At 44.5% G+C, this 19,695-nt stretch overlaps 1 protein-coding gene across 10 annotated transcripts in view; it reads right to left on the reverse strand.

The window, feature by feature from the left end:
* SGSM3 (small G protein signaling modulator 3) overlaps window positions 1-19,695 on the reverse strand; it is a 33,116-nt gene that overhangs the window by 10,313 nt on the left and 3,108 nt on the right. For 3 of the 10 annotated variants that reach the window (XM_040061139.2, XM_040061136.1, XM_040061137.1), the window contains exons 2-12: window positions 19,403-19,452; window positions 10,330-10,412; window positions 8,975-9,060; window positions 7,732-7,798; window positions 6,138-6,346; window positions 5,894-6,001; window positions 4,951-5,094; window positions 4,371-4,566; window positions 4,026-4,171; window positions 2,891-3,118; window positions 1,937-1,991 (exon numbers count right to left, since the gene is read on the reverse strand). In XM_040061139.2, coding sequence (XP_039917073.1) covers window positions 1,937-1,991; window positions 2,891-3,118; window positions 4,026-4,171; window positions 4,371-4,566; window positions 4,951-5,094; window positions 5,894-6,001; window positions 6,138-6,346; window positions 7,732-7,798; window positions 8,975-9,060; window positions 10,330-10,336 — 1,246 coding nt within the window. In that variant the 5' untranslated portion in view covers window positions 10,337-10,412; window positions 19,403-19,452. Of the gene's footprint in view, window positions 1-1,936; window positions 1,992-2,890; window positions 3,119-4,025; window positions 4,172-4,370; window positions 4,567-4,950; window positions 5,095-5,893; window positions 6,002-6,137; window positions 6,347-7,731; window positions 7,799-8,974; window positions 9,061-10,329; window positions 10,413-12,478; window positions 12,548-16,434; window positions 16,493-19,095; window positions 19,189-19,402; window positions 19,686-19,695 lie in introns of those variants that run through there. The other 7 variants (XM_040061140.2, XM_040061141.2, XM_040061143.1 and 4 more) reach the window with 5 other exon arrangements.

Genomic DNA, 19,695 nt, shown 5'->3' on the forward strand with positions numbered 1-19,695 from the left:
CATCTGGCACGCCTCCCAGACTCACTGCTCTCAACATGTACACTTTCAAACTTCAACACCTACATTTCCAAACAGGAAACCAGTGCATGACCAGCCACACCTGAGGAGGCTCTACTTTGAGCCTGCAAAGACTGATGAGCTGCACAGCTCTGCACAGGATATGAGCTTTTCTGCATTCCCTTGGTGCAATGCCCACACAACAGGAAAACACCTCTTGCACGTTTTGCTCTCCACCAAATTATCTTCTGTTATTTCTTTCTCTTCCTGCATTGTAAATCTGGTTCAACTCTTTGAATCTCAACTACAGAAAGCCCTGACCAGCTTGATCTGAATTAAGATCACATGATTAAAAGATTCTGTTGATAGCAAGAGTGCTCCAAGCAGGAAACACTGGAATACAGACAATGAGAGGTCTCTTCTAAACAGTGCTCCTGTGATCCTATGACTCCTGCCCAAGTTACTACCACGTCTGCATTCACTCTAAGGAAGAAGAATTAAGCTCTGGGTAAGTTCTTGTTCCGTCCCAGATAAGGGCTAAGTGCCAGTTCTACAAAGTAACTATCACAGGCAGCAGACTTTACGTCTAGGACTGATTGTCAAGTTCCCAGTAGAGGGTGAATTTATCACATACAAGCTTTCCTTCCTCTCACTTGGGCTGAATTTTTCCACAGGGTTCACTGCTGCAGGATGACAACTTCTCAGTTTTAACCAATATTTTAAATACTAAGAATAATGTTAGGTAAAACACATGATGGTCATTGTACAGAAGCCTCACTAAAATGAGAAAATCCTATCAATTATCTCTCTTCTACCACTGATATATTTTGAAGCTTGAACTTTAAGTTTATCTTCGTGCATGTGCATAACTCATTATTACCTTCATAAAAATACTCAAACTGTCAAGGAAATTATCTGAGACACAAGAAAGATGTGTGTGGCAGCCAAGTTCTGAGCCAAGTTCAGTCTGTACCCACTGTATGATAACAAATTACATACAAAAGCTCTGAGTTTAAGTTGCACCAGCAACTTTCCTGCATTTCTTCAATTCTGCATGCTTGACTTTACAGCATCATGGGTATAGCACCATAATTTTTCTATGTAATGCTCTATGTGCTTGTAGGAAGCCTGTGACAAAATATCAGCTTCCTGGAGAACATCAGAAAAGCTCCTCTCTGGAAAGACCAGTAAAGCCCATTTTTAGATTTATTCAGGCCATTCAACCACAACAGGAATACTGTTCGAGCCCTGTAAGTTCAGGATGTTGTCTTCTTTCCGGAAAACAATTCCTGTGGTGACATGTGGCAATTTCAAGGAGGCTAGCCAATTTCAACTAAGATGATGACTTTGAGGCTTACAGCAGAAAGGGCTCTTATGGAGTTGAAAAATAAGTTACTCTTAAACCCCTGCATAAGCTATTCTGACTGTGCCCTTTCTGGACATATGTTGGCTTGGCTCATAAGTGTAGAAAATTAAGAGTCAAAAGCATTCACAACTCTCAGAATAAGTAAGGAGAAATATAATGACGCTTTAATTTATAATTTTGATGGGTGACACAGTAGATAACTAGATATCCTGCCCTGTCTCAGATCTTCAGAGATGTTCCTGAACTGAGCAGAGTAAGATCAGAGAGTACCACATCCAACCTGTGGACTGCGTAAAGTCTGCCAGCAAATGTGTCTGACCTGTTGGTCAGTGCAAGAAGGACATTACAGGTGGGCTGAGCTGCACTTCCTGTTGGTCACAATTCATGGACTGTCTAACCTAAAATTTACTGAGGTCAGATCAAAAAAGCATGTACTAAACCACACTTCCTCCCTCTCATCCTTCAGTTCTGACTCCCTTCTCTGTCCCAGTGTTTCCCTTCTTTGCCTGCTCCCCTCCTTCCTAAGTTGCTACAGCCACCAACTACACAAGAAAGGTGCAGGATTGTCCTTACCAAAAAGCAGAGAGGTGATGCCGGATTTCCTGCGCTGAGTCCTGCGCCGCACAATCTGCAGGAGATGGAAGAGAGAGAACAAAGTGCACACATTAGGACAGACTTCAGAAATAAAATAAAGCAACCCTCAACACCAGTCAGCTCTAGGCAAGGAGTCCTGGCAGCTACCACTAGAAGGGGCAGGCCAGTGAGCTGGCAGTTTCAGAGAGAAGTTGTTCTAGTCCTAATGCATTGAACCAGCTCTACTGCCCCATCTGCTCCACGTGCAAGAGGTTATTTATATCTTAATTATTACAAAAGCATAATTGAAGTTCAAGATTCAACCACGATCCATGTAAATAATCTTAACTCTAATTCTATTTGTTGTAAGAAGCAGTTCCACGTGTAATTGCATATAAATTTCTAAGTGGATAGCTATTACATTTTAAAATTGCCAAAGTGTCTTGTCTGCAACTGTAGATTTCAGTCCAAGATTAAACACAGGTGCATTTTTAATTCAGCTTCTCAAAAGCAGCTGCTGCTGCTGTTCTCTGACTCTACCTTCCAAGGTTATTTTAGTGCACCGGTTTCTTACTAATTGATTAAATCCAGTTCCTACTCTGTGTGCTCCAAGCAAATTCTGCCAAAAGCATAAGCTGGTTTTTTTCTGTTGTTTCTTTCTGTTTCCATTAATGAAATGCATCACATTTCATCATCACTCTCATGAATGATAATTACAGATAATAATGATAATTAATGCTAATATCCCTTTCACTTGGGGATTTATCGACCAGGACAGATCTGGCAGCATTTCATTGCTGTAGAACTTCCCAATACACTTTCTTCGCTTATTATCCTGGAACCAAAAATCCTCTCAAACAGGAGGACCTCTTGTTCACAAACTGCAGTTGGGTGGGAATACGTACGGAATGGTAAAATGGGAGCAGCATGGGCAGTGGGACTCTGTGCACTCACTTTGGATAGATTGTTGACAGTGGTGCTGGAGTTTAGCAGCTGCCCCTGCTCAGCAATGAGGTAGGCCAGGTGTTTGCGGCGCTGGGTCTCCAGCGCCACGTCCGTCAGCAAGCCAGCCACGCGCATGGCCTCTCGCAGCAACACGTCTGCATCTTCCATCTGGCTTGGGATGTCTGACAGCGTGTTGAAGATCGAGGCAGAGCTCTCGGACTGGATCAGCTCATCCTCCTGCAACAATACAGTCATTTTTGCTTCCTGGAGGGGTGAACATGACAGCTGTGCTCCTGAGGATGGTAGACGCAGTGTTACATTCACTGTACAATCCGGGTAGGTACAACTAGAAAATCCCATTAAAAAAACCTTAAACAGGAAAAGTTCTAGCTACTTTTGAGAGGGGAACAGCATTTTTTACTGCTCTACTGCACTCTCCTCCCAGAATTCTAGACAGCATTTTTTTGAATCACAGCATTCACGATTGAAATGGAATCGAATCAGCACCGAAAACCAAACTCAAACCTGTTCTGCACTAACCACTAGGAGTGGTCACAGCAGGAATCTTGCTAGGGATCAGAGAATAAGCTGCACTCTGGAGCACCTACCACGTCAAACTGTGCTCCAGCTCCCCCTCCCTCTCAGCAAGATCACCCTTGCCCTTCACACAGTAAACTGAATACAAAACTGTTTTTCACACAGAAAAGGAAAAGATCAGGCCAGTCAAATCAAATGCAGTCAGAACAATGCTCATCTCTTAGAGCATTCAAGCAATGCCATGCAAAATTTCCCAGATGATCACAACCTTGGTTTTCTCTTTCCTCCTAGATTGTGCAAAATCAAGAGGTACCTTGGTCTAGGTTTAGCTAAGATGGACCCTCAGGTTGGGATCTAGACTGATTAGAGGGTGGCAGTTGATGAAGTTAAATTATGTGGCAACAGATGAGGTACACACAGCAATCTCTAATTTCTCTGAAGTGCCTTAGAAGTTTTTCACAGCTCCAGTTCCAAAGGCAGCAGGAAGTCATCTTCCCCAACACACTCCCAAACCACATACAGCAAGTGGATACAAAACCTTCTTGCCTCTAAATCTCAGAATTAAACACTGAAGTACTATAAAGGACGGAGAGGAGTTGGGAATTACCTTCATACTTAGCATACCCAAAGTGACTTGGAACAGCACCAGAGAGCCCTCGTAGAAGAAGAGGTCCCAAATACGCAGCAACAGCTTGATGTGGACAACACTAGCAAAAGATGTGAGGAACCAGTGCAAGGTGATCAAGGAGAGCTCTGTGAACATGGAAAATAATCACAAGAGAGGAAGTCAGTCAACCAGTGAAGGTGGACTCTCCTAAGGGCTTTCCTCCACACATTGTCCTCCAGGGTTAGGAGGTTTGCTCCTCTCCCTGATGCTCCCCTTTGTGAAAAAAGAATAATACTCTTAGTCTGCATTTCACCGTGGCAAGAAATTTCTAGGGCACACTTTTACCAATGTCGTGCTCCTGAAGCAGCTTGTCCAGGCGTGGCAAGTACTGCACGATGAGCTGCCGCAGGACACGCTGGTCTGTCTGCACGCCCATGAGGGTGGTGCTGAAGTAGGAGGCAGGAACCAGTTCCTCGATGATAGCACACATCATCCAGAAGGCATCTTCCTCCTCCAAGAAGAGCAGCAGAGAGGCAGCCACCTAGGATTTTGAAGGAAGAAAAACTACATGTTCTAAGAGGATTGGAATTCTTTCCCCACTTTCTCACATGGAGAGATGGATCAGTATCTAGGTGACAGAAATCTTCCTTCTGCAGGAGCTCTACTAAAGCCTCCACTGAAGGAATTTCTCCTCAGTACAATGACTGTCCCCTCCCCAACAGATGGACCAAAGTCTTCCATATCTTTGGATGTGTGGTGCTACTCTGTTCTCCCTTCCTTAGGAAAAGTATTCCAGGTGGAAGGGATTTCTCTTCAGCTCATCTGGAGACCACAGTATCAGGCAGCACTACCTCAAATCATTCGCTCCCATGTAGCAACCGGAGACAAACTGATCCATATCAAAGACACCCTGAAAGCAGGTTACCATGCCAGTGCCCTGACAATATCCAATGTCTGGGTAGAGCCAGGCAAGTCCCCGTAGTATCCGGCGCAGCCGTGGCACCCCGATGCTGTTCATGTTGGAGAAGCAGGCATTGCTGGGCATTGTGCGTAGCAAGTCCTTTTCAATCTGTCAGGCAGCCATAAGCAAGGACAGAGTCATCTTGCAGCATCTGAAAAACTGCCTTCAGCTCTCTGCATTTCCAGCCTCTGTCTCAGAGAACTCTGCCTCCCTACACCCACCCAAAAGCCCTCAGGCATCAAAGGAGGTGTCCTTGTCCAAGTACCTGGGGTCAGTTTTAACAGCCTTCATTGATATGTGGGAAAACACCAGTGCAGACAGTGGCTTGCTGCATCCCTAGAAACACTTGTCTAAACTCAGACCCTAGTTTTACTACTGATAATAGGAAACATACACTATATATCCTAGGAATTACATCTGCTTGGATGTCAAGCATGGCTTCCCAACAAATGTATTCCAGAGAAAACCAACAACCTGGCCAAATCCGTGAAGTCAAAGTCAACCCTTTAATAATGTTGTTGGTGTTTGGAAACTTTGTGTTCAAGGGAACAAAGACTGAAAGGCCCTGAAAGCAGCTGCCACTACCTCAACAGAGGTGCACCTGTCAGCCTTTCACCCTTCCATTCCCTCAGTGAGTATGTTTGCTGAGATGCAACTGCAGCATTTTTCTAGTCTGTAAGTAGCACGGATCAAACCTTTTCCCTGCTGTCCTAGGAAAGAGCAGAGCTAAACAATTGTTATTCCAACAAAACAGAGGAGAAATGTGCCCTACAGGATTAAGTTTTAGCAGGATTTAACCACGGGTCCTCTCAACTGCCCCTGCTGCAGGTGTCAGGTAGACACCCTGTCTTCCTCACACAGCAAATCTTGCCCTTCTTTCCACTCAGCACTAGGAAGCATCTCCTACCTGTTTGGCAGCAATGGTTTCATCATTAGAGCTGTTTTTCACGATATCTCGATATGACATCTCTGAGTTCCTCTTCTTCTGCAAAGCCCCTGAAAGGCGCATCCACAGCTAGGGGGATAGGGTGAACAGAGACAGAAGTCACTCAGACCACCACAGGAAGCCATAATCTCTCAACCAAGAGGTCCCATTCCATGATCTCTTACTCCAGGCAGGAGTGCCTGCGCAGAACAGGCAGCACTCTCACCTGTGGTCTCATACTATGTGGGATGCCGGCCAGCACCAGGGAGCGCAGCTTGTCTGAATGTGGCAGGGTGACCTCAATTTTGTCCCAGGTGAGGTCACCCACATCATGGTTGTGTGTGAATTCCAGATGAGCCTGCCACTTGAGCCTCTGCTGTGGCTCCTCCGTCAGTGGGACTCCCAAAAGCTTGCTGGAGTTTGGTTCAGCACCATCTGCTTCAGCAAAGGGAAGAGAAAGAAATAGAGACAAGTGAGCGAGGGAACAGGAGATGAAATGAACACACAGCAGGGCAGGGAATAGGATGGCCAACTGCAAAAAGCACATTCAAAACATTCATATCCTCCAGTCAGAGCACGGAAAGGCAAAGGTTGGTCTCTAACTGTCTACTCCATGCAGCAAATTTTATGGTCATAAGCTGGGGACCTTGAGAACTAAGAAGCTGTTGGCAGGCTTCTAGTCTCTACTTACTCATGATTTAGAGCACAGTGTGTCTGGAATTAAACAAAATCCTGGCAGCAGTCATCCTGCTGGGTTTTGTAAGGATCTGTAAATCAGGCTGACAAAAGCATAGCAAGCCTCAGAGCTGGGAAGCAGAAGCTATACACTCATGGAAGTAATGAGGTGCAAAATGTTTATTTTTGGAATATTTAATCACCAAAAACACTTTAATAAGGAGACTTCCAAATTCACAATGAGAGAGCACCTTAACCTGAGGCTGGCTTCCTAAAATAGATACTTTAGCACAAGGACAAGTTTGACATAAGGCACTCTGTCCTTCATCATATAATACATCCCAATGATGCACTCCAAATCTTTCTTGTGATTTTATAATGCACAGGTCTATCAAATGTTCTGGATGAAAAAAAAATCACTGTGTTCTGTCTTCATCTTCAGGTCACTGCTTCAAAGAGGATCCTCTGTGACTCAAGGTGCCTCAGGGCACACATGTAAACAACTTCTGCCCTTAAATTATATAGCCTGAGCCCTGGGAATGATCCCCAGAGCACATGAAACAATTCCTACATCTCCTACTCCTTTCTCTTCCTCTTTGCTAAGGCAGCCAGCTGCTGTAGTTAAATTCTCAGCTTCAACAGCACTCCATGCCTCCTTCTATTTGGTTGCCTGCCTCCACAGCTTGCAGAAAAACTAGGATGTAGGTTTTTCCCCTACAATTTGCCCCACACTTTGCTGAGATGCTGAGGTGGGCAAAACATCCCACCACTCAACTTGGCCATGAGTTTTTCAGCAGACAGCACATTTCCCTGTGCCTGCTATGAGCCCTTGCAGTGCTATAGAACACAATGGAGATCCCACTGTGAACTGGGAAAGTTGCCCTTCTCCAGAATGCAGCTGCTAATGGAAATGGTAACTCCTCAGCTTTTCTCCTCTTCCCCGTGGCACAACATAAGGGGATGGAAATGACTGCTGCATTGTCTATGCTCTGGACTTCCATAAGGCCAGCATATCTAACGCACTTGATTACAAATGGTAGGATACAGACAAGACTTAGCACAAAATGGTTGCAAAATCCTGTCACACTTGAAAGCATGGGAAGGGCTGGATACAATGCAAGTGGGAAGGATGGGACTGGTTTTACCTTCCTTGTCAACTCGGAAACCAAATTCATCATAGCGGAACTCCAGCTGCTCGACAGATTCTTCTTTCTGGGAGACGTGAGGAAGGAAAACAGACATTTTCAGCAGTTTATCACTGAATAACCAAACAGAGACACATAGATATTGCCTCATTCCACCACTGCCCACTCTGTGCCCTGTGAGCAACTAGAATCCTTGCCTGTTAATTTTTAAAGTCTCTCACCACAATTCCCAGCTGAGAAGATGTTGCCCGCCATTCCCATTTTGACTTCTCCAGGGAAAAAAAACCTATAAAAAACCCAGATTTTCCCAGCAGGACTTGAGCTCAGCTTCTTATCAAGATCAGAACTGCCCACCTGGAGGGACATGCAGCCCTCCTCATGGACTGAGGAATATACACATACCAGCTAAAGTGGCCTCTACTGTCTGCATCGCTAATACACAGCCAACCTTCCTGTTACCTCTGCACACACACCGCAAATTCAGTTCCACTTCATCTCCCGCCTGTTGCTCTCAAACTTCCTTTGAAACGCAGCAGGCAAAACTGGGATTTGCAACTGTGATGCAAGTTGAAATTATAGGTCAAAGAAACTTAAGGGCCATGACCCAAATCTCAACCTTCCTCATCTGTGCTCATGGTTGGCATTGGGGCATACTGGGGGATACACACTGGAGACTACTTCCATGCTTTCTTTAGGAGTAAAAACCTACTCCTCTCTCCCCTTTCCTGCAAGCCCAACTGCACCTTCTGTGGGGACTCTGATAGGCACTGCACCCAGCCAGCACCCAAGAAGCATTGCCCACATTGCTCCACAGAAAGCTTTAATCTGCTTTCAGCAAACACTGTGGCTAAATTACAAAACTCCATAGCTGCTTCCTTCCTTCCTTCCTCTCTACCCACATGGTGACAAGCTTCAGTCTCGCATTTCCTGCCATGCACAAGCCATCCAGAGTAGCTTGATGATGACAGAGGCTCCCTGAGGGTGTCAACATTTTACAGTGGAGCAATAGTTGCAAAACAGCAGGGAAATAATTCACAGAAGTGTCTTTGTGTTCTGCAAGATCCTCTTTGCAAGAGTCAGGATGCAGCCACAAAACATGTGAAGCCCACAACTAAAGCATAGGAGGAAACGTGCACATCTCCCCCTCCTTTTCCCTGTGGTTTTCAGAGATCACCAGAAAACACCAGGTTCCCTCTACTTTTGCAGAGCCAGAGATCACCCTCAACCCTGCCCCACACTGTACCTGTGTGTATTTTGCCAGGATCTCCTGAGGCCAAATGCTGGGTGTGAGTGCTGAGAAGGGACCCCCAGCAGAGGGAGTGTGATGGCCTAAACAGAAAGAGATCAACACATAGCAGTGAAAACCTGCAAGAACAGCCTTGGAAGATACACACTCCACACAGACTGTTCCAGCATGGGAAGGACTCACTCATCAGTTTGTTGCTACTGCTACTCTAAACACTGAGACAGCTCCCACTTCACCAGGGAAGCCAGTAATTTCAGATGGTTTTGTTCCTTTTTGTTGAGCAAAAGAGGCAAAAGGACCAAATGGAGTTTCCTCTAAGAAAGCAATTTTTAGGGAAGAGAAATAGCTCCATGGCATCATATGATCACTCACCTGCTTGGAAAAACTGTGTGATCAGCAACAAGCCAGGGGTAGCATCACCAAATAAATATTATTTTGCAGAAGTAAATTCCTCCTATGGACCAGCACCAGCAGCACTCCAGAGTTCCCTGAAACTCTGTCACTCAGGCACCAGAATGGAAAATCAGAGACCTCAGAAAGATGTTCAGCTGCTCCCTTATTTTCCCAGCTGGCTGGGATATTGCCAGACCATGTACAGAGAGCTGCAACGACGAGAGTATGCCTATAATCTTGGTCTTTTGTATTCAAGACAAGCACCCTTCCAGTCTCAGCTAGACTCCCAGTGAACAGCTTCCCTTGGAATACAAGTAGAGATCGAGTCTTGCAATTGAAGCAGATAAACATGTCCCAAGTCTTCTATTGTTCTATCAGCAAGACAAAGGTTTACTTGGCCTTGAAGCATAGTCTCCCCCAGAGTTATGTGTGCTGAAATAACCAGCTGGACCAGGAAGGAAGGATTAGAAAAAAGTACAGGGTGGGATAGTTTGCTTCTCTAAGTAGGAGAAGACCTAGTTTTAGCAAAGCTTGTATCTCAGAAGTCCACAACTGAACTCCAGTTATTGTTTAGCATTCTGCCTGCCCTAGAGCTATCATTGTACAGCAAAAATCTCTCACAGTCATTGTGAGCCACTCACTTTGGTGGAAATCTTGGGTGGGAGAACAGAATCAAGCAAATCTTAAGGCAAATGGGGAAGGCAGATCACATTTTAACCTCCTTCTTCCTCTCTGTTCCCTGGCTGATAAAACTTCCACATGGTGAAAGAAGGAAATGAGTTTACCCCGAGTGAAAAGGCTGCTGTGTCACACAAAGTTTCCTCCCTCTCAATCTGACCAGAAAATATGGTCATGTGAAGAATGGCTCTTGGGACCAGAAACCTTTGTTATGAAGTTTCATCTGAAGACAGAGCAGGCAACCAAATGAAAAGATACTGTGGCAACTTCTGTGTGCTCACCTGACATTGCACTAGGCAAGGCTGAGAGGCACAGGCGTCAGCCGGTCCAGAAATGCTATCTGCAGAGGTGAGACGTTACACTCCTGTTATAAAAAGAAAAAAAGGGTGATGAGAGGATTCAATTAGTGGTGGAGGACTGACTGACCCCTCACATGCAACTTCCTCATGTGAAAATTAAACTCCTTAGTATTTCAATTCTGCCCCCACAAGGAATAAATTCCAGAGACTGGAATTTCCTTTTGGTTTCATACCTACTGACCAGCTAGAAAGGGCACACTGTTATTTGCCAAATTTCTTGTGGAAATAACAGCACAGCTGGTTGAAAGAATGTCAAAAAACCCAAGTCAACTTTCAACACCTTTTCCATTGCATATTGTGAGTCCTGTACTTAATGACGTAAACTAAGAAGACAGCCCATACATCATCATTCTCTGAAGACACTGACCATGGAGAAGGAACAGGAGCAGTGAAAAGGGTTTAAGGGGGTATCATTAGATGCAATAAGTCCAAAAGACGTTTTAGGAGTAGCACCCCAAAGCACATGAATACAGTATATAGGGCTGCAGAATACATCTCCCTGAAGCACGTGGATGTGGATGAGACGCTATCAATGAGTCATAAACCAGGGTCCTCTGAACTAAATCAGGCTATAGAGTTCCCCTCCTTGCTTTCCTGACACTAGTTAATAGCAGATTTTTGTGGGGATTTCTATGGGGATTTCCAGGAAAACAAGGGAATAGTTTAGTACTCAGAGAGATTCTGGACTTTATGATCAACGTCAGCTTGTGTGTGGGAGACAAGCAAGAGCCACCTCTACCAAGCAGATAAAGCCAGTGATGGGAGAGATCAGTCATTCATACTTCCTTGGGAATGAACCTAGGAGAAATTAACATTTGGACACCTAAGATGGCTTTTCCAGCTTCCATTTTCAGTAAAGCCACTTATGACTGTAAGCTGCTAAAAGGAGAAACCCCAGGGATTCATCCTACAGGCCCTACCCAAGTTCTTTCACAGTGCTGATTAGTACAAGCTTATATTGCCTTTGCATCTCAGTGAACTTTCCAGTGAGCACTTGCAGCCAGGAGGCAACTTGCTACAGCACTCCAAGATAAGCAGCTGTAAAACACTGCAAAAGCATAAAAAAATATCAGTGTCTGGGAATATAAATGATAAGGTTTCCACCTTACAGATTTAAATAGCTCTCTGCCTGAGAAAGGCCAGCATGGATGAACAGATACTCTGATCTATTATGACACCAATTCTTATGGCAAAAAGAATCACAAACAAACAAAAAAATAAAATCCAGCTTATGTTTCTGAGAAGTAATGTAGTCCACAGGATGGCCAGCTGCATGTCCACTAGTTCTGTAAATGTTTGTCTGTTCTTCCCTACACTCTAGTCCCATTTGTTCCCTTAGCACCGACTCTTAGTAGTTGAAACATAACAACAATTACAAAATGAGCATCTGCATGCTCATATTACAAGGGAACACACAGACCATGCCCCTCAAGGAGGTAAATTGGCTAACATTAGTTACTTCCCTTTCAACATTGCTGTGCATGTATTTTGATGCTTTTGTCACTGCCTTGCGACCATGGCTGCTCTGTTCCCAAGCCTGCAACCTGTGCTTCTCCCCTGCCCTCTCTCAGCCCAGTTAACCCTGTTTCCAATGGCTTTTATTAGGAATGCAGTCAGTACATCTGCCATGTTTCTCATTGCCTGTGCTCCGAACCCATCCTCAGTGCCTCAAGCTTGTGAGCAGAGATTCCCCTCAGCCATTAGAAATCTTCATTGCATGCACAACCACTGCTGACACAACCTGCTGTGGAGGAGCCAGGCCAGGGTGTCAGGCATGTGGCTGAGGAAAAAAAACATAATAAGGGAATTAACCACAGCGCTTGGGAACAGGGCAAAAGAGTGCTGGTGAGTCTCTCCTTGTCCCAAGATAGGTGTAGCAAATGGAACACCCTCCCTTGTCCAGTCCATCACGCCTTGGCCTCTGCCTTGCTGGGAATCACTCCCCTGCTCTCCTATCCCTCACATTAGTGCACTAAACTTGGTGAACAGATTTTTCCTGCCCCTGATTCCCATAGAAACCCTCCTGCAGGCATCCATCTGGGACAGAGCCCAGAGAGAGTGTGAGGCTCACCTTCCTGCCGGTGTGGCTGTGCAGAAGGGCAGGGTGAGCAGCAGGAATCACATCAAGGGAAGGCTCCTCCTGTGGCACATGGAGACACTGCTCCGGGCACTGCTCTCAGAGCCAGGTGTCTCCAAGAGAAGGTGCTGAGGCCACTGAACCAGCCCTTCAGCATCACAGGAACTGGGAAGAAGGTTCCCTGACACAGCCAGGCACCAGCTAGTGCGAGCCAGGAGGAGGAGATGTGGTACGTGGGATTGACATATTAAGGTCTTCCTTTGACCGAGGGATATAAACCTAAAACAACTCTCAAGTTCTCCTGGCCAGGAGATAGCAAGTAATAAAAGGGGCTCCACAAAGCTTATGAAACCACTTGTGTGAAATTGCTGTGTTATTTGCAACGTACACACTTCTGAAATAAAGAAACAGTAAGAAATACAAAGGAAAAAACACATCAGATCCAACAAATATTAATGGCAACTCCCAAACCCTCAGTACTACGAAATTAAAACCAGTTTCACCCACACATTAAGGAGCATCTCCCATGTTTGAAGGCAATTTAAGTTTCTTATATGAAGCAATTTGTCACACAACAGGTAGTCCTCATATTTTGAAAGAAATGTATTTTTTTGCAAAAATGCAAATAGTACCTGTTAATCACAGATATACTTTTTGAATTCAGAATCCAAAACAAATCACCACCATTGATTCCAGCCTGCTAGAAGACAGGTAAGATGTACCTGAAAAAGCAGGCTGCAAGGGAAGCCCACAGTCAGCATCAGGTACAGCCATTTGAAGAACTCCATCTGCAACACCTTTGTTGGAGTTGCAAACACACGTCACGCAGGATTATGTCCAAATAGTTTATTTTCTAGTGCAGGTGTCCTTCAGAAATTGATGTTTGCAAAGGAGTCTGGCAAATTTACTTCCACTTGGGAATACTGTGCCTCCCTTGGACGCACTGTCTCTTCCCCACACCTGTAGTATGAGAGATTTCAATTACCTGGCTCCTGGCAAACACCAGATAGCAATCTCCTGCTGCCTGTGTTTTACCTGCTTGGCCTCTTTAGCCACGTGATCTCCACCTAAGCCTGTGGTGGTACTGCCTGGATGTGCTAAGCACGAAATGATGCCATCTGGAGCCTTCCAGAAGAACCTTTCTTTTGGGACAGAAACTCCTTCCCAGGAGTGCTCTTCCTCCACTGATTTTAGAAAAAAAAAGGAGAAAGGAGAAAGGAGACAAAAGGAGAAAGGAGACAAAAGGAGAAAGGAGAAAGGAGAAAGGAGAAAGGAGAAAGGAAAGGAGAAAGGAGAAAGGAGAAAGGAGAAAGGAGAAAGGAGAAAGGAGAAAGGAGAAAGGAGAAAGGAGAAAGGAGAAAGGAGAAAGGAGAAAGGAGAAAGGAGAAAGGAGAAAGGAGAAAGGAGAAAGGAGAAAGGAGAAAGGAGAAAGGAGAAAGGAGAAAGGAAAACTCCGCCCCCCCCCCCCAAATCCACCAAAAAAAGGCAGCATACCTCTCGCAGGCTGTGCAGAAAACAAACATTTTACCAAGGAATGTTTTTGTATCCTGAAAACTTTACAACCAGTAACTATGCAGGAACCTCCACTGAGTATCATCATCAGGAGTGGAACAAGCATAGCAATTCTTTCTAGAATAATTTTCATTCACTGTTACAAGAACTGCACCTCTGTTCTGACAGTAAAACACCTTTGCTGGCAGTAAGCTAGCATGGGAAAAACTCTGTTTTCCTTTATGTTTAATGAACAGAAAACAACAGTGGATGCAGTAAATCCCACTACCACCTCTGGACTGTCAGCTGGTTTCTATTCTCTTCCTTCATTAAGAAAAAGAGCTTTGGAAGAGAAAGAAGTGATTGAAAGTCACAGTACCCATCAGGAGGCTATGCACCTCCTGATATGTATATGTATTATATGTAGGTATAATTCCAGAAGCCTCTTCCAGCTCTGCTTTTGAAATCCCAAGTAGATTGTGTCCAGTTTAACATCTCCCTCTCTCAGAAATCAGACAAAAGCTCTGCACTGAACCAGGCAGTTCAATTTTGTATTCTCACAACCAGAAAGCTTACGTTTTCCAAATTATAATCCTGATTTGCCCAATGAAATGTCCAAGGGAAACTCTCAGCAGGATGCCCTTGGCCTTCTTTCCCTTCCCTGATCAGTGTCTCACTCAGGTCAGGCAAAGGCATATCCTGGAGCTGCAAATGCCATTAGTCTCAAGTCAATATTTGCTTTGCACACAGAGACAGAAGAGAACTCCAGCTTCACAAACAAATATATAAGTGAGCAAAGCACAGCCACACACCTGACCAAGGGGCAGACAAGATGCAGAGAGTTCCTGTCCCTCACACCCTGACACTCCAGCTTTGTAAAAAATGTGGAATCCCACACAGACACTGGTTAAGGAGTCAATATGGTGTTAGTGAACCTGGCCCATCCCAAACTTTCTGTCCGAGGCTTACAAACCATGACCAGCCTTACACTGCTTTGGGTGTTGAGCAACACGTGCAAATGCAGGCTGGAACTGCTGAGGTGGTCTTCAGACTTCCTCTCTACAATGTGACTGGGAACAAAGAGCTGGGAACTTCAACTGCCCTCAGCCCACTTCCTGTAGCACTGGAAGTGAACCAGAGATGCACCAAAAGCCTAGGGCAGGCCTCAAAGGCAGGTGAAAGACCTGGAGAGCAGCGAGGGAGAGGCTTGCAGAGCCAGGCAGGCAGGCAAGCTGCTGACAGGTTATGCCACTGACAGCAGAGGCACCACCCAGGACTCCAGTGCTGCCCAGTCATCAACTGGGATCACGTACTGACAGCAGGAATGTGGCAGGGCAACAGGGCAAAGCATTTTCTCCCAGCTGCCTCAAGGCACTATTAGGGCAACAGAGACAGCAAAAAGTAAACTGCAACTCTTGTGTCTCCTGCCACAAAGCACCTTGCAGATTCCTGCCCTCATTGGAAATGTAATTCTGCGTAGAAATGTAACTAAAAGGTACTTTCATGCAACAGTTCTGCTCCTTGCACTGCTCGGTGTCCAGCAATGCCTGCTGCAATGACAGAGAGAGCCCCAGTGGAACTGAAGCTGTTGAACCATGGTCAGTTTACACAAAAGGAACAAACAAGTAACTTGCAGTTTTGTTCCCATTGCATCTCCATTTTGAAAATAATGATGTGAAAAAGTGGAATCCTGGTTCCTACCACTTATGCATTGGACAGACAGACCACAGGTGGATCTCCTGACCACAGTTCAATGTGCCTAACTTGTCTCAGAAACACCCCTACATAATACCTACTTACGTAAAATGCAGATATGCTACACATCAACAGATATTTTATTTCCAGAGTAGAACTGCCTTTGATTTACCTGGCTCCAAAGCAAACAGCATGCCAGCTAAGCATGAACTGCACCTCTGTGGAGAACCTCTTGCTAGCCAAGAAGCTTGGGATCAGAGGAAGGGTTTCCCCTTTCCTGGTACTCCCATTATTTGAGTGGTAAGACGATATGTGACAGGATTAGAAAGTGCTCCTTGCAACTCACACAAGAGGATTACAGTCAAGCACGGGAACAACAGTTTTTAGGGTTCTCTATCTGCATCAAATGCAGTTACAAAAAGAGGCCAGGATACAAACTAGCATGGTGTTCATTCTCACTGCACAGCAAAATTCTCCTTGCTTCCAACACAGAGGCAAATAAATCTGTATGTGCCAAAAAAGGCAGGCCTGCAGTCACCCTAAGTCTTCAAGGCTCAGGGTAAAGGCAATTCCATGTTAAACACCACTATGCAAATATACACCAAAGATTTCTGATTAGTGTCTGAACATAACTCCCATGAGGGTCAAGTACTGCACAATAAATGGATATTTTCACCCAAATAAGCACAGTGCAGGACCAGGGCACTTCTGCAGAGCTCTACAGAAATTTGTTTTCCAAAAAAATTTTCAGAAGAGTTGTTTACCTTCTGGTCCATTGCAAGACTGCAAGCCATTTATGAGATGTCCGTGGAAAGCAATCACAACTGTCCAGTTTCATTTGAACACAGAAACTTGAAAGAAAATATTTCTGTTAGAGATACGGGGCTGTACCAATCAAAGAAACATTAAACTGAACTGACAATTATTTGAAGTCAGCCATTACGAAGTCTCTTATATCCTACTCCTGTCCTGAGCGGTGACAAGCAAGTGCCATCCGAGGTTGTCTCCATCACCAGCCCTGCAGGCTCACCCAGGTGGAAGTTTGATTCTCAAGCTGGTCTCATCCTACTGCTCCCAGTGACAATGGACCAACGGCCTGAACAACAGCTCTTCCTTGACAGCACCTCGGAGGATTTGCAGAGGTTTTGCTGTCATGGTTTGCTGTTACCTTGGTGAGGCACAGGAAAGGCTTGTTTCAGGTCACCCTCCTGTAGCTCTGTTTTGTTACTATTTGCAGTGCTTGAAAAAAAGTCAGATTCACTTCACAGGACTCTGAGCAGGTCTCGCTTCATTTGTCTCCAGAAAATGGCTTTTAAGGCAAGTATAACCCACAGCATTCAAAACTTTTTTCCTTCAGGGCTCTGTCTTTACAGGACTCAACTTTCTGAAGAGGTTAGTAACACTCAAAACACCTCTCAGGACTATTTGCAAAGCTCTTATCTAGCATGTCATGTTGGACTACTTAGATCTTGCTCTTGCAGAAATTTATATGCACAGATCACTTAAGAGGAAATAAAAGCAAAATATGCAACGATTGTTAACACTTGTAACGAAACAAGACAAAACCTCTGATATTTCCTGATTCTGGAGATCGGGAAGATTTCTTCTCCGGAGAAAATTGGACTGTCAGGTTATGGACTTTCTCTCTCATCTCTGAATGATCAAATACTTCCCAGCCAGCACCTACTGGGCAGTAACAGCAGTTCTTGTAGTCATACTAATACAAATATACTCTCTTCTCTTCAACTATCTCATAAAACAAGCCTGTTTACATTTCTTCCAGGGTGTTTTCCTTAAGTCAGAAACAAAATTGCTCTGTTACCACCATAACTGCTTGCGCTCCAGTTTAAAAAAATCTGAGACTTCCTCAAAGACAAAACAAATGTGGCAACATCTGACAACATCCTTCTCTTCCCTACCCGATGTCAACAGTAACACAGCTGACAAGCGAGATTTTCCCCAGCATTCCCAGATACTGAGCCTGTGTAAACTTTAAGTATCAATAGCTTTGACCCTGAGATAAAAAGCAGCAGAGGAAGAAGTTTAGGCAAATCTTTGTGTGACTGAGGACACAAACCTGAAGTACCAAAACCTTTCCATCTCCTAAGGGACACCACACTCACAACACAGAATGAAGCTGTTTGTTTACCTCCTCCTATTGGACCGTTGCAAATTCTCTGTATCTTATCCATTTGAATCAGGGTAGGATCTAGAATAACCAGTGATGCAGATCACCAGCAAGGGTCATTGCTGATTTAGCTAGAAGAGCGGTAGGACCAATACACTAAAACAAAAAGCACCTTAACTTTACCACTGCAGATGAAGTTGCAGTGCTCCTTGGGATTTATTATTTTTTTTTAAGTTTTTGTTACTTCTGATGTGTTGGTGAGACGTTTGCAATTAACAGCCAAGAAGAGGCATCATTCCAAAAGTTTCCAAAACAGTTATTGACTGAAACATAGTATCACCAATTTCTTTGTCAAAGTATCCCAAAGACCAAACAAGGGAAACAATTTTGCAACACACAAATCAATTCGCTAAGAATGGGACTAAGACCGGCAGCTCTCACACAGTTTAATCAACAATCTCTACTGTTATTATGTCACCTTAGGTAAAACACATTAATTTTTAAAAGCCAAATATTTTGATTATTGCCCATCATTTAAGATTGTCAAGATTCTTTAGAACACTGAGACTGGCAAAAGATCCCACCTTGTGGGAAAGTGACAGCTCTTAAAAGCATAGCAAAGAAGAAAAACATAAACAACGTTAGCAGAGATGACTAAAACTGGAGAATTATTTCAGTCCTGAGCAAATGTGCAGTACTTTCCTCAATTCAATTTTATCATTCCCCGACCAGTGCAATTCCTCCAGAAATATGCTCTTCAGGGATTTCCTTCATCCTTCTTCAGAAGAAGAGTTACTAAGAATGACATCTCCCTAAGAATATCAAACCCCATTACCAAAATATTATCACGAACAGGAATTAAGATAGGCGGTATTTGTCATTTTAATCTGTTAAATACAGAATGGACATGGTATTAACATGACACAACTAGTCCCCACCCCGACCTCTTTAATTACATGTCATCCCTCTTCTCACCCTCTTCCTTCCCTTTTACTTTGTGAATTCTCCAGCGTAGGAACTCAGCCTTTGTTCCTGCATAGGGACAGTCACACACACATTGTGGGGATCCAGAAATAAGTAATGAAATTGAATTTTGTTCCAGTGGCTGTTTCTTTCCAGGCCACCACTCCAGACTGTGTAGCAGCAGAAAAACTATTATAGAATTGTTATTATCTAGCAAGCAACTGTATCCTGATCAACAGCTCAGCAGAAGCATAGCAGTGCCCCACTCCTGCTAGGCTGACAGTTCCTTCGTGAGTGATTTTAAGATCCAGTCTTGCACTAGTAAAAAACCCACCGATCTTAATTCCAGTAAGACTGCTTCACTCTCCCATCTGTTTTCACTAAAGGATCCTCCATTTCCTGTTCTTCCTTTATTCCCACTTCCCTCCTTAAAAAAAAAAAAAAAAAAATCACAGCAAGCCATGCAGAGTAGGGCTGAGACATCATGAAGTAGGAAGCTATGACATCAAATAAACCCCCACACACCAACACTGAAACTGACTTGTTTAGAATGAAAAGCACCTGCTTAAATTCAGGCATCCCTCAAAAAAATTAGGATGGAAGCAATGCCACACACAGGAATTTTTTTGTCCCGCCCTTACCAGTTCTGTGTAGAGTCATCAAGAGCCGTCCCGGAGCCCACAGCCACCGCCTGCAACGAGATTTAAATCCGCGTTACTGTGGCTCTTTGGTTCTTTGGATTTACATCACCAGGTACGAAGAACAACATCTGTCTCCTGCTCTCCTTCTAACGTTTATGATAGCCGACAATCACAGGGCCTGCGGCAGGTCTATTTGTGCCCACTGCCTAGAGGATACTGCCATATTTCCATTTATGTTTCGTGACTGTTCCTTCCCCCCAGCCAGACACGAGACAGATTCTCTCCTCCAGGGC

The sequence above is a fragment of the Hirundo rustica genome, chromosome 4 (assembly GCF_015227805.2).
Source record: "Hirundo rustica isolate bHirRus1 chromosome 4, bHirRus1.pri.v3, whole genome shotgun sequence".
Classification (NCBI taxonomy): Eukaryota; Metazoa; Chordata; class Aves; order Passeriformes; family Hirundinidae; genus Hirundo; species Hirundo rustica.